Source organism: Mangifera indica, chromosome 8, assembly GCF_011075055.1.
Source record: "Mangifera indica cultivar Alphonso chromosome 8, CATAS_Mindica_2.1, whole genome shotgun sequence".
In the NCBI taxonomy this organism is placed as follows: Eukaryota; Viridiplantae; Streptophyta; class Magnoliopsida; order Sapindales; family Anacardiaceae; genus Mangifera; species Mangifera indica.
The window spans coordinates 1158045-1172027 of NC_058144.1; the positions used below are offsets into that span (position 1 = coordinate 1158045).

Sequence of the window (13983 nt, forward strand, 5' to 3'; positions counted from 1 at the left end):
TCTAATGCAAGTCAATGACAACTGTTCAAATCGAGTGTTGCCATGGATTATTTTTTTGATTATACTTCTTGTGCAAATAGTTGGTCTCTTGTGCAAATAGTTGGACACTAAATGTTGAATTTATAATAAAGTAAACAATTAAATAATTCATTCATATAATGACTCGTTAGTTTGTATATGCTTATTAATATCTATTGTTTGTACATAAATCCAATAAACTTTGAGCGTACTTTCAAAACAATGAAGGTTTTGGATTAACATTGACTGATTTTAACAAAGTTTGTTGCGCCCAAGCATATTCAAAGACCGCTTAACATAGCCCAACTTTCTCGCAGCTCTCTCACAAGTCCATACAAATTAATGTATTTAAATATAATCGGGTAATCTAACCCTGCCACCATATGAAAAACGAAAGACAGGCAGAGGCAGTAAAATAAAATCATATCAAGTTTCAATGGTAAATTCAAACACTTCAATGTGAATTTGTTTAATTTCTGCATAAATCCCAAATTGGAAGTTCGTCTCTCTATCATGTTCCGGCTGATGATGATTTTATTTTTCGAGTTACAAATAGCAAACAGAAGGTATTTTAACTTTGTTATTGGCATGGTACATGCCGATTACCTCTTTGTCTGCTGTCTATCCAAAGTACAACAATGAACACAGAGAATATACCTCACAAACACCAATACAACATCGGCCAACATATCATTCCATTTCCTCAATCAAAACTTTGCTCCTTGATTCTGTTTTATCCCCCAATTTTGCAGAACTCTTAACACCACCATGATCTATACATGAAAGCTTTTCCTCCTTTAAGATGGCTGCTGCAGAAGACCATGTTTCCCCGGGCTGTTCATGCACCCAACACATCATGAAATAAATCTTCCTCTCAGCAAGCTTCAGCTTCCTCCTGATTTCCACCCTTCCTGACTTTTTAGTATTCTCTGACTTTAGTTCTCTTTCCCCTGCCTGAATCATCCTCTGAATATCACAAAGCGAGCAGATTAATGCAGAACCTCCTAGGGATAGAAGGGTTATTACATCATCAATAACAGCCAATCCAAACTGCAATCCTCCCATTTGTTTGTATGAAGTGCAAGTCTGCTCCAAGCAATAAGACACAGCTTCCTTTACAGTTTCTGGCTGCCCACCTCTGCCCAAGACAGCAGACACACTCAAAGCCATCATTGCTGACCCTAGGGTGTCTGATTGCCAATCTCCATTATAAAGGCGAAGGGTGAAACAGTAGCTAAATAACATGTCAACCAGGTGGATAACTAAAAGTGGAGACGGCTCTGTAGAGCTAAGTTTGCTAACTGGGGGCAGTGGAGTGTCAGGGGCGGGAGGAATTTCAGTGGATTCACTACTCTCTAGATCATGATCAACTGGCGCTGATGCGTCATGCTTGTCAAGAGGTTGGACAAGTTGAGTTCCCTGCTGGCTAAGACAGATTGTTCTAGCTGAAGGCTTCAACCACCATGGATCCCACGGCTCAATCATCTTGCTCAGTGTACCAGATGCCATGGTTCTTTGAAACAATTTCTTTTCTTTAGCAGATAAATCATCAAAACTCACTTGTGCACCTGCATAGAGGAACTAAAATGTATATCATATCAACTTCACGCAAAGCCCCAAAATCCAGGAACACATACTCGGAAGAATAGCATACAATATCACTTCAACTACAACCTAAGGAGTGTGAGAAAAATTAAATCAGAACTGATTAATAGGAAGCAACTGAAAGTCAACTAGCACAAAAATATGGGTGAAAGCAAATAATTATTAGAGCATACCCGACAAGATCTTTTGAATCGTCTCCTCAGAAAGAGTTGATTCTGCCAGATATGAAGATTATAAATCAATAAGAAACCATTTCAAGCAATTGCATTGTTAGTAGATTATGGAATGTGAAATACTGCTAATTGCTATAGCAATTACAAACAAATGCTTAAAATTATATTATGTTCATATGTTACCAAAAGAAATGGTCATATCAATCTTGCATACACTCACGGTACAAACAAGACTCATAAAGAACTAACCCAACATGACTGTCAAAAGAAACTATCAAATTAGAGATATAAAAGGAGCTAAACAAATTGATAGGTAATTAAGTATCTCCAGCAGCTTGAGAAACAAAGCAAATGTCGGTGGAATTTCATATAAGATAGATTTAGGCACCAAGGACTCCATAGAGATTCACTAAAAAGTAGCCCCAATAGCCAATATTTCTTACCCGGTCCGCTTCATTGAAGATGGCAAACAAGAAGAAATCCTCGACCAAAATTAACTGAGGGCATAAGAGAACACTTTAAAGCAACAAAAAAGAGCAATAAGAACATACCATCCTCTTCCATGCTATCAGTCTCCTCTTCAATGCTATCACTTTCCTCTTCCGAATGCAATCGTTTCAAAATTTCAAGCATTTTTCGTTTAGTTTCATCATCAGGCTGCATTTGCCGCATCTCATCTACAACATTTTCTCGCATGAAGGACTCCGTACAACCACGACTATGAGACTGTTAAGAAGAAAATAATTAAAAAGAGCACTTAAGCCAACACCATCGAATTTTTGGATTCCAATGTTCACCAAATTCTTAAGACATGTATATTAATCAAGAACATAACATCCATTAAAATCTAACAATCCACCATGAATTTCTGCCTACCTGGTAGCACTTAAGCGAACAATATCGAGAGTTACATCGTGGGCAAGTATACTGAGAAAATTGCTTCTGACATCTGCAGGGCGGGTAGATAAGCTTTAACACTAAAATCAATATAATAAGAATTACAAACGCTGCCTCAACATAAAAATTCAAACTTCATCAATATAATGGAAGAACTTACACATGGCAGACCGTCCGAGAGGGAGGATTCAGTGAAGACGAACTGGAAGATTTATCGAAGGTAAGGATTGTGTCTGACATTTCCAAATAGGAAATAATATTATTAATGTTGGGCGACTACCCAGATTATCGTTGGGGTTTTTGATTCAAATTATTCGATTATCAAACTCCAAAGGGTTTCTGGCTTCTGCTGCCGCCGGCCTCGCGCTCTCTCGAGTCTAGAAATTTTCTCTCTGATGGTGGAGAACTATCTACACTTATGTATAATTATTTGAATTTTTAAATGACCAGCCCATATAGGCCCAGTATTGATTCGGAGAAACTTTTCTTTCTAATATTTTACCAAAAAAACTATTTTCATAATTTCATATACAAATAATAATATATTATAATATAATTAAATATTATTTTATTTTTAATTTAAAATTATTTAATTATATATTAATGTATTATTATTTATATATAAAATTATAAATATAGGTTATAGGCATAATTTTACCCATATTTTATCAGTCTGCATTTTTGTCTTGGCTACTTTGATAGCTCTTCCTTTTTCCGTTTGTTGGTTTCCCAGTCATCTGCCACTTAAGCCGTGCTGAAATGAGCCTGATAATTGACAAAAATGGATACAAAAACCTTCTAGACATAGAATCAGACCTTGAGCGTTTAAAGAAAAAGGTAATGAAAGCAGAGATACCATCTGATCCAATTACTAGCCAAGCAAGTGAAAAGTCAATCAAGATGTAAAGAAGGAGACTCCAAATGTTTTCATTTCAATGGGATTGCAGGAGAAGCTTGAACTAGCTAAGTTGGCAATATTTAAAGCACCAGGGGATCAGCCCCCTAATCAAAATCTAAAGGTGAAAAAAGTAGACAAAATAATGCAATAATTTAGGCATAATTTGTCCCAATCAGGTCCTATCTTGGGTTAAAACAGAAGCTTGGAAAACTTCACGCAGTTAAAAGGCTCGTTGAGCTGAAAGAGAAAAGTGAGAAGCTGACAGAAAAAATTATCCAAAATGTTCCAGAACAGGTTAAGAAAAAGATGAAACTTCTTAGGTTTGCCCAAGAAAAGTCATCAAAAGGAGATCCACTAGATACAGATTTGGTGAAGTGGGAAAGCTAAAGAGGAACCGTTGAAGGCTTTTGTAATATCTCACTCAAATACCCAATTTACTTATAAGGTATTGCTCATTACAGTTTAACTTTTAAGTTTTATTATAAACTATTTAATTAATCATTTCTTATCATTTTCAATAATTTAAAATGTTCGTACAGACATAAAGTCTCTTCACAACTTTGAAGGCTCAAGTTCATCAAAAGTAGTGAGCATGGAAGGAAAGATCAAGAATGGGATTCTTAGTCCTTCGGACATTGCAGCATTGAAGGAAAGGCTGAAGATTTACCAGTAGAGTTGCAATCCTTCTTGGAAACAACTAGTGGGTCAGAAGATAAGGTCCTGGCTGAAAATGGAAGATGGTGAAATACCACTTGCTTTTTTTTTTTTTTTTTTGAAAGCGATGGTTAAAACATTTTGTTAAATGTTGGATTTGCTTTAGATTATGAAATCTAATAATGTATTATTTATTATAATAAAAAAATTAAGTGTAAAAGAAGAAGAAAAGAAAATACAGAAATCATAACAAAAGAGTTTCTCACGTCCTACAACCGGCGGCAAAAAGAGCCCATTTATAATTGGAAATTCCAATTGTATACCCAATCTTTTCAATAATTACAATACAGACTCTAAAAATTCATAACACCCTGTAAGCTTTAACAATATTGTAATTAGGGTTGGATTCGAGGCGAGCTTTTTCGGGCTCAAAATGAGCTTAGCTTGAACGAGCCCGAAACGAGCTTGTTATAAGCGAAAGCGAATACGAACACGAGCCGAAGCAAAAATCAAGAAACGAATGTGAGCCCGAACCCGAATAGAGGAATGCTCGGCTCGGCGAGCCGAGTTGAGCTCGTTATTAATATGTTGGTTGTAGCCTGACGGTATTATATATGACTTCTTCTGCGTTGACTTTGTATTTTGCAGCAGCTATATAAAAAAGTTTGCTTTGCTTTGCTGGCTTCTCTTAAAATAAAAAACGTTGTCGTTTGGAAATTGGAAGCAATTAAAGAAACTAAAGCAACAAACCTAAAAATTCATAACACCCTGTAAGCTTTAACAATATTATAATTGGGGCTGGATTTGAGGCCAGCTTTTTCAAGCTCGAAACGAGCTTAGCTCGAACGAGCCCGAAACGAGCCTATTATAAGCGAACACGAATACGAACAACAGCTGAAGCAAAAATCAAGAAACGAATGTGAGCCCGAACCCGAATAGAAGAATGCTCGGCTCGGCGAGCCGAGTTGAGCTCGTTATTAATATGTTGGCTGTAGCTTGACGGTATTATATATGACTTCTTCTGCGTTGACTTTGTATTTTGCAACAGTTATATAAAAAAGTTTGCTTTACTTTGCTGGCTTCTCTTAAAATAAAAAACGTTGTCGTTTGGAAATTGGAAGCGATTAAAAAAACTAAAGCAACAAACCTAATATTTTTTTTGTTGTTCTTCATTTTTCTCTGTCGAAAATATTAGTCGAAACTAAAATACGCCGACAAGGTTTTCCATTCCACCTTTCTTCTCTACTGTTCAGCTGTCGACAAGGTTTTCCACCTTTCTTCTCTATTGTTCAGTCGTCGACAAGGTTTTCCACCTTTCTTCTTCTGCTACTCTGTTTAATTATTTATCAAACAAGAGTAATTTACATCCTGATATGTCTTGGAAAACATGTTAGGCTTGAAGATTTAGAGACGAGTCCAAGTTAGGTGCGAGCAGAATACGAACACTTAAATTATAAAGCGAGCCGAACACGAACATAAGTTTTGACGAGCACGGCGAGCCTGAAGCGAGCCGAAAATCGAATTGATTAAAAACGAGCCGAAAACAAGCTAAACAGTGTTCGGGTTCGGTTCGGCTCGTATCCACCCCTAATTGTAATGCTTTCACAACTTTTCTTTTGCCCTTATTACCCTTTTGTACAACACACCAATGCACACCACCACTCAACATGCTCGAGTCGAGACTATCTAATATTTTGTAACCCTAGGATAATCTCATTGTAATTACAAAATGAGAAATAATTGACAGTTTTTTTAAATAATAAAGGGAAAAACAATAATAAAAAAATTCCACGAAATTAGGAGACAAAGGTCGGTGGCTCTACAGGAATATGTAAAAATGGTGGGCCGTTTTCGTAAATAAAAACTCAATCAATTGACGCCCTAAGGGCAGATACGATTTGTTCATTTTTGCAGTTTCTTCAAAACAGAGCAAACAATCCATGAATCAACTTACTTCTTCTCTCTCTTCTCCTTTCCTCGGCTAGAAACCAAATCGTTTCATTTTTACAGATATCATCTTTCCTGAAATCATATCATTTTTCAAAAGATTTTTCAGATCTGTTTATAGCGGCTCGATTTTCTTCAATTTTTACGATCGAACTTTCTCTAACAAACTAACACTAGCTTATCGTGTCAATACTCTCTTCTTGTGCCATTGTTCAGGTTTCACTTCGCTAACAAACCCTAGCATCAATTTTTATTGCTAGTTTCGGTTGAGTTTGTTCGTGGTTAGGGTTTTTTTTTTTTGGGTTCTGAGACGGTGGTGATGAATAATAGTAGAGGAAGGTATCCACCAGGGATCGGCGGTGGCCGAGGAGGTATCAACGCGGCTAACCCTAGTTTTCAGTCCAACCGACCTCAACAACAATACGTGCAGCGGAATTCGGTCCCAAACCATCATCAGCATCATTTTCAACAACATCAGCAACAACAACTACAACAACATCAACAGCAGCAGCAGTGGCTGAGACGAAACAATTTTCCTGGAGCTGATTCTTCGGCCGTTGACGAGGTCGAGAAGACAGTTCAGTCCGAAGCTGCTATCGACCCAAGGTCTGTCTTTAGCTTTTGCTGTTGGTTGAGGTTGTTCTTTTATAATGAAAAGTATTCTATATTTTGCATTGGTACTTTGTTTATGGTCGAGCCAGATGATTTAAGATACTTGGCTTCTTGCATACCATTGTCTCTGTTTCTGCATAGCTCTGTAACTCTAAATTTCGTGATAATTTAAGTATTAACGTTTTGTTTCTTTCTTTTCTCTCTTCTGTTTTTGCTTGGATTCAATATTCAAATTTTACTTTAAAGTTTAAGTGTAGTAGTATTTGCATTTATCTTGTGGTAACCCAGCGGTGATGTTGCAATGGGCTGAGTGATTTTAGGATGATCATTATATATACATTGCTTGTGTTTCTTGCTTTATTGCAAGTCAAATGGGGGCCTGATCCTTTTTCTTTTTATTGTTTAATTCCTGCCTCTTATTAGTTCACAAGATTGGAAGGCAAGGCTAAAGATACCACCACCTGATACACGTTACAAAACAGAGGTATGGCTTTGAATAATGTTTCGCAATCTGATTTCAAACATCATTTGCAATGCGTCATCATTGGCTACTTTCCCACGAACTTTTTCTAGCATCCTTTTGAGAAACTGTATAACATCTAATTTGTCAGATGTCTTAGCCAGCAATGATCTTTATTACTGTATGTAGAATGTGGCCTTAATGTTTATACTCACAATTCCATTTAATGATCTCATAATGATCTAATGGGCTTTACATATATGCTGATAAAGCGGATGTATTATATTGCAGTTCACTTTTCACTGGGTAATAGAACCCAATGATGCTCCAATATGATCAATTCACACATTGCTTCTGATTTGGGGATTTATCTGTTTTTTCGTGTAATTTTTTTATATATACTCTTTCTAGAGTTGATGCTATACAAAGTGATACGAGTTATGTTTCCTTCTGTGCACACATAATCTGAATGAAGGGAATTTCTTTGGTTCTTTTTATGTTGTTGATAGTTCATATGACCTATTAATAGATGAGAACTGTGTAAATTTATTCTGATTTTAAAGCTTTTTACTTGAGGTGTCATTGAAAATATTCCAACGATTGATAACCGCTTTTTTTTCTTGTAGATACCAAATGACTAAGCAAAACAAATTTCATTCACTTTGTTGAACTAGTAGTTTACCATGTGTTTGGAGATATTGAAATTTTCTATAGTATTTATTGTTGTACTAAGATATTTGTTGCCATCCAGGATGTGACAGCCACAAAAGGGAATGAATTTGAAGACTATTTTCTGAAACGAGAGCTTCTTATGGGAATATATGAAAAAGGGTTTGAAAGACCATCTCCAATTCAGGAAGAAAGTATTCCTATTGCTTTAACTGGTAGTGATATTCTTGCAAGAGCAAAAAATGGGACTGGGAAGACTGCTGCATTTTGCATTCCAGCTTTGGAAAAGATTGACCATGACAACAATGTGATTCAGGGTATGGTCCCTACAATTTTGCTATTTTTAACTTGCATGACATCTAGGGGCCTCGTTAAAAACTACTGGCTATTTTTATGCTTAAGCAGTGCATGTATAGAAAAGCCTTGCTCATCATCAACCATGAATTATTTTCCGATCGAGAGGGATTATTCTGTCAACATGTGTTTCTTGTAGTGTATTTGCTGTAGAAAAGCTTAATATGGAAACATTAATGAATGTTTCAATTTTTTTGTAAGGTTGAATGGTGATTTCTATGTAGGGTGGTAAGAAAGGTTGGATCACTGGCATACTCAAAGACCAGTGTGGGCTCATCTGTATGAGCAAGTTTTTGGAGTCAAATAGTTGTCTTGTATGGAAAACCTGTGAACTTGATTCTCCACTTGAGTTGCTTAAGAAAAAACATAAATTGTGTTATTGAAATAAAAAAATGATGAAAAGTCTGGTGTTTCCAAATTATGTATACCGTGCAAAGTTGTGGCACATCAGCTTTAAGCTTTGGAAAATTTAACATTTTTCAATGTTCTTTCGTGTTTTAACTCTTTACTTCTGATTTTTTGTGTGCAGTTGTTATCATTGTTCCAACACGAGAGTTGGCTCTTCAGACATCACAAGTCTGTAAGGAGCTCGGAAAGCATTTGAAAATCCAAGTCATGGTTACCACGGGTGGTACCAGTCTTAAGGATGATATCATGCGATTGTATCAACCAGTTCACTTGCTTGTTGGTACTCCAGGAAGAATTATTGATCTTGCCAAAAAGGGTGTTTGCATTTTGAAAGATTGTTCAATGCTTGTAATGGATGAGGTAGATGTTTGATTAAATTATATCTGATCTTTTGATGGGTGGAGTGTCAGTTTTATGACAAATAAGTTTAATCTTTTTTCACATTTTACACGAGAGGACTAGCATTTTGAAGATTGAGGAACTGAAAATTTTCTAGTGAAATAAAAGCAAATATTTTGGTGTTTTTTCTTTTCCTGTTGAAAGAATTAAGTTTTATGGACATGCCTTTTCCTCTTAATCTAAGCTAAATTCCTGGTTCATGGTGAGGGTGGTTCATGAGAATTTTTATAATTTGGAAATAAAAGTATTCCTTCTGCATTTTAGCTATTGCTGTTTTCTATATTTCAACTTTATGGAATGCAACAATCTAATATTGCAATGGATTGCTTTGCAGGCCGATAAGCTTTTGTCGCCTGAGTTTCAACCTTCAGTGGAGCAGCTCATTCGTTTTCTGCCTGCAAAGCGTCAAATTTTGATGTTCTCAGCCACATTTCCAGTCACTGTGAAGGACTTTAAAGATAGATACCTGCAAAAACCATATGTAATTAATCTTATGGATGAGCTTACTCTCAAGGGTATCACTCAATATTATGCTTTTGTCGAAGAAAGGCAGAAAGTCCACTGCCTAAACACTCTTTTCTCTAAGGTGTGAGCTAAATCCAATTACATATTCTTTCATCTCTTACTTTTTTAAATGTGAGATACAACATGATATTGTAACTTGTCTGTCTTCAGCTGCAAATAAATCAGTCAATCATTTTTTGCAATTCGGTGAATCGAGTTGAACTGTTGGCAAAGAAAATTACAGAACTTGGCTACTCTTGTTTTTACATTCATGCAAAGATGCTGCAAGACCATCGCAACAGAGTCTTTCATGACTTCCGCAACGGTGCATGCAGGAATCTTGTTTGTACTGGTATGTTATCAGTGCTTGTTCTTTTAACATAAGGGATTCATCATGATTAGTGTGATTATGTAGTTATCTCTCCTCTTTATTTATTTATTCTAAATATGAGTATCCGTTGAATTTGTTGTTTGAGGCTTTTAAGGATGTAAGATTTCGCTCATCTTGTTTTATGTTTATATAGAAGAAAACAGAGAAATAATGTATTTGGTACTGTATCTGAATAACAAGATTTTCAGAAACATAAAATTTTTACAAAAACTAATCTTAAGCTTAAAATAAAGTGAAGGTATTTTTTATCTATTATTATGAAATAATATTTTAACAGAGTTATTTATGTGCTCCAAATGGTGAAGTTTCTCTGTTGATTGGAGAATCGTTTTTATTTCCTTACTGAAGAAGACCTTCTAATATTGTGTATCAGATACTAATGATTACCAATGCTTGATGCAGACCTGTTTACGAGAGGTATAGACATTCAAGCGGTGAATGTCGTCATTAACTTTGATTTTCCCAAGAACTCTGAGACATATCTGCACAGAGTATGTCGGACACTTTTTTTTGTTTTTCTTTTTTAAAGGAGTTAGTTTCCTTGTATAATTCTAATGGAAGTTTATCTTACTTACAGGTTGGTCGATCAGGAAGGTTTGGACACCTTGGGTTAGCTGTGAATTTGATTACTTACGAAGACCGCTTTAACTTGTATGGTTCTTTTTCCCTTGAATCCACTACCATGTTTTGTGAAATATTTTGTTACGCATGTGTTTTTTATTGAGCAAACACATTCATTTGCTTTATTTGACTTGTAAACTTTTTCACCTCAACAGGTATAGGATTGAGCAAGAACTTGGTACTGAAATTAAGCAAATTCCTCCACATATTGATCAGGCAATATACTGCCGGTAACTTATGGCATGTATCTTGCCATGTAGCCGTGTTGGTAACAGTGGTGAGTAATAGCTATTGACTTTCGAATTATTTATAGCTTTGTGGTTAAGATGCTTTGTTAAATCTTATGTGGTAAATATTGTGTCACATATGCATGCTTAAAGTTTATTGGTTTTTTGATGTGCTAAAATTGCTGAAATGATATTCTGGCAGTATCACTAAGATCAGTTAATATTATGCTTTGTGGAATCAGACTATCTTCTTTGGGTTAGGAACAGCAGCTTCTCTTTTACCATCTGTTATGACAAAATATTTAGACCATTGAAATCAAGCACTAAAGTTGTGATTATTCTTAGCATGCCATAAACACATTATGAATTGTGGTTTCAGGTGCAATCTTTGGTTATTCCAACTGCATTTATAGAGTGCTATAACTTTTGGCATTGCATTATAAATCGGGGCTCTTGATTCCAACCCTTTTTTCAAGTAATGACAATGGTCTTTTTCATTTTCTTTATTTGTTTATTTATAGGGTGAAAAGCAGGTTATAATAATAGTGCCCTATTATCTTTTACTTGTCAAAAAGATGATATTGAATTATCCTTAGTACAATTTTCATACCGTTACATAGCTCCAGGTGGATAAGAGTTGTGCCACCAACCTCTTTTTTTCTATGGAAAATTTATTTTGGAAATTGGAGTGTATTTTAAATTTTTAATTGTTTGTCTGTAGTGTATGTGCTAATTAATGATGCTTGTTATTTGGTTGTTGATTAGGATTGCAGACGCCATCCATTGTAAAGTCCTTAGCTCTGCCACTGAGGAAGGATTTACGGAATTGGAATTGTTGGTTAAAGATTTGTGGTTGCTTCCTGGAATGTTTTTCCAGGTTTCCGGATATTATAGCCCTAAATATCTAAAAGGATTGTAGGAGAGCTTTAGATTGGTTTATAAATCCCAGATAAAAGCTGGGTCTAGTTCATAGTTGCGTTTGATTATGTTAGACTGGTTTGGTTCTTGTATGTTGGTATTTTAGTTTTAATGCTGCTTAACTTTGGGAGGATTTTTTGTGCCAAATATTTACGTTTTTCTGTTCTGTTTTGAACTTGAATAAAACTAGTTTAGAGATCAAATCTTATTAATTTATTTAGATATATATTTATACATTTTAAAATTACACAATAATAATATTTCTCTTTGCTGTATGATATATCTTTACAGGTCAATAATAAAAGATTAGAACATAAAAAATTTGTTAACTATTGCTAGAAAAAAGATTTATACAAGTACAAAGCTACATATGTTGTCACTGTTTTATAATGAAATTTGAATTTGTGATAAATTTAATTTATACAGAATAATGGTGGGTCTGTCTGGGATTATTTTCATTTCGAGAACCGCAATTTGTCTCATCAGTTTTGTGATAAGGCAGACAATTATTGTATAACAATTATTCAGAGATTGCGATTAAATGGCAGTTTTTAGAATCCAATGAATGCGTCATCAGTTTATGATTCTTTACTTGGTTGTTGGGTGGGGGCTAGCTGTTTTTGAGAAGAAAACACTTAAAAAGGTATGAAGAGTTCAAAACTTAACCGCTGAACTAAAGCGAATGGCATTACGACAAGTAACTCATTTATTGCAATATTAAGGGGTTTTCCGGCGGCAAAATATGTCCATAAATAATCAGATGCCAAAGTAAGAAACGAAACGAAACGAAACGAAAGTAGTTTTCAAAATTGAAAGACAGACATGCTTTTACTCTCTCCTCATTCAATGCATTGCCCCATCGGCCATCCCAATACATGCTTCTTGTTTTAGACTGTCTTCTACGTAGGGCACACTTCTTTGTCTGTGGAAGAAATGGGTGTTCTGCAACTGCAACCATCCATTCATTCATAGAATTTATCTGTCAAAAAATAAAAGTTTATTCAAATTAAAAGATTTCACCTCTATGGTGGGGCTTCCTACTGCCGATATTACCTGCAGGGTCGTCCACTTGCATCTAAGCTTGGATTAAAATGAACAGATAAGTTCCAGTTTGAATATATTATAAATCAGTTTCATTGAAGATATGATCAAAGGGTTATAGTTAGAAAAAGATTCAAATCAAATTTAAATCAAGTTGTTAAACTGAAGCTTCAATATGAATTTGATTCAAATTAAACTGAAAAACAATTCAAATAGAACTTGCTCTGTTCAGTTCGAGTCACTGTTAGTTGCATCCCTTAATGGGGCGTTCCGTCGTTAAAATCGAATTTGGCCGGATATCTATTCTAGTTAATCACCAACATCTATTATATTATATATGCTAAATAAACATCATGTATTCTTATAATCTCCAAGATTCATAAAAATGTCTAGCTCCTCATTTTTTCTGGTATTTAATAATTGCTTAAGAACTACTCCTTCTTCTTCTTCCTCTGCTGGCTTCTGTCAGACTGACTATCACGATTATCCTTCCTTTCTACATAATTGTATTTTCATGTGTATATTATTTACAATGATACGAGATTAAAGGTTCTTTTAACAGACCAAACATTCTTTACTTTTTCTTCATTCCATTAGGTTGAATCATCATGTACTTAAAAACTTCTACTACTTTCTCCATGTATAATAAATATTATGCATGAGCAGGTGCAGCTGCTCGTCGCCCCTTTGAAACTACAAGAAAACAACCATATCTGCTTTCTACCCATTGCAGGTTTTTGACTCTTACATTGACCGCATTTATGAGACCGAATAGACTAGCCAATAGTTTTATTTATTAGAATAGAATTGCTTGTCCACTTTTCAAGTTCTTTTGACTCTATCCATCACACAGATATATAGAAAATCACCGGGCGTATACCAGAAAAAAGTTGATCACCAAACTAACAATTTCATTTGTTTGATGTGTTATCACGGGCTCAACCTGCACTGGTATTTGACAGGGGAATAAAAAATTAAAAAATTAAAAAATTTTAACTAAACAATAAATATTCTATAAAACTCCTTTTTTTGATTATTTTTGTACTTTAATTAATTTATAAACATACAAAACACATATCAAGTGTTTGATGGACAACACACATGTAAAATGTTTGATAGACGATTCCTTCATCTTTTGATAACGAAGGAAGATAACAAAAAGGTCACGTTTAGAATCAAGTATAAAT

At 35.0% G+C, this 13983-nt stretch overlaps 2 protein-coding genes across 4 annotated transcripts; one reads left to right on the forward strand and one right to left on the reverse strand.

Annotated features, from left to right (window-relative positions):
* Positions 1-471: 471 nt before the first annotated feature.
* On the reverse strand, positions 472-3113 carry LOC123223643 (zinc finger HIT domain-containing protein 2). Its single transcript, XM_044646913.1, has 5 exons — positions 2854-3113; positions 2673-2745; positions 2348-2522; positions 1797-1838; positions 472-1586 (listed from the first exon to the last, which is right to left on the reverse strand). Exons 1-5 carry the CDS (start codon positions 2931-2933, stop codon positions 709-711), a joined length of 1248 nt encoding a protein of 415 aa, XP_044502848.1. The 5' UTR covers positions 2934-3113; the 3' UTR covers positions 472-708.
* A 3027-nt stretch (positions 3114-6140) lies between these two features.
* Positions 6141-11958, forward strand: LOC123224070 (DEAD-box ATP-dependent RNA helicase 8-like). 3 transcript variants are annotated; one of them, XR_006503894.1, is made up of 11 exons: positions 6141-6798; positions 7228-7288; positions 8016-8250; positions 8817-9055; positions 9429-9680; positions 9770-9950; positions 10392-10480; positions 10567-10640; positions 10766-10887; positions 11217-11312; positions 11603-11958. XR_006503894.1 is itself a non-coding variant. In XM_044647587.1 (10 exons), exons 1-9 carry the CDS (start codon positions 6512-6514, stop codon positions 10842-10844), a joined length of 1497 nt encoding a protein of 498 aa, XP_044503522.1. In that variant the 5' UTR covers positions 6141-6511; the 3' UTR covers positions 10845-10887; positions 11603-11958. The 3 variants fall into 3 exon arrangements, 2 of the variants coding, with proteins under 2 accessions (XP_044503522.1, XP_044503523.1); XM_044647587.1 differs by lacking the exon at positions 11217-11312; XM_044647588.1 differs by lacking the exon at positions 11217-11312 and having other exon boundaries at positions 11611-11958.
* Positions 11959-13983: the final 2025 nt, after the last annotated feature.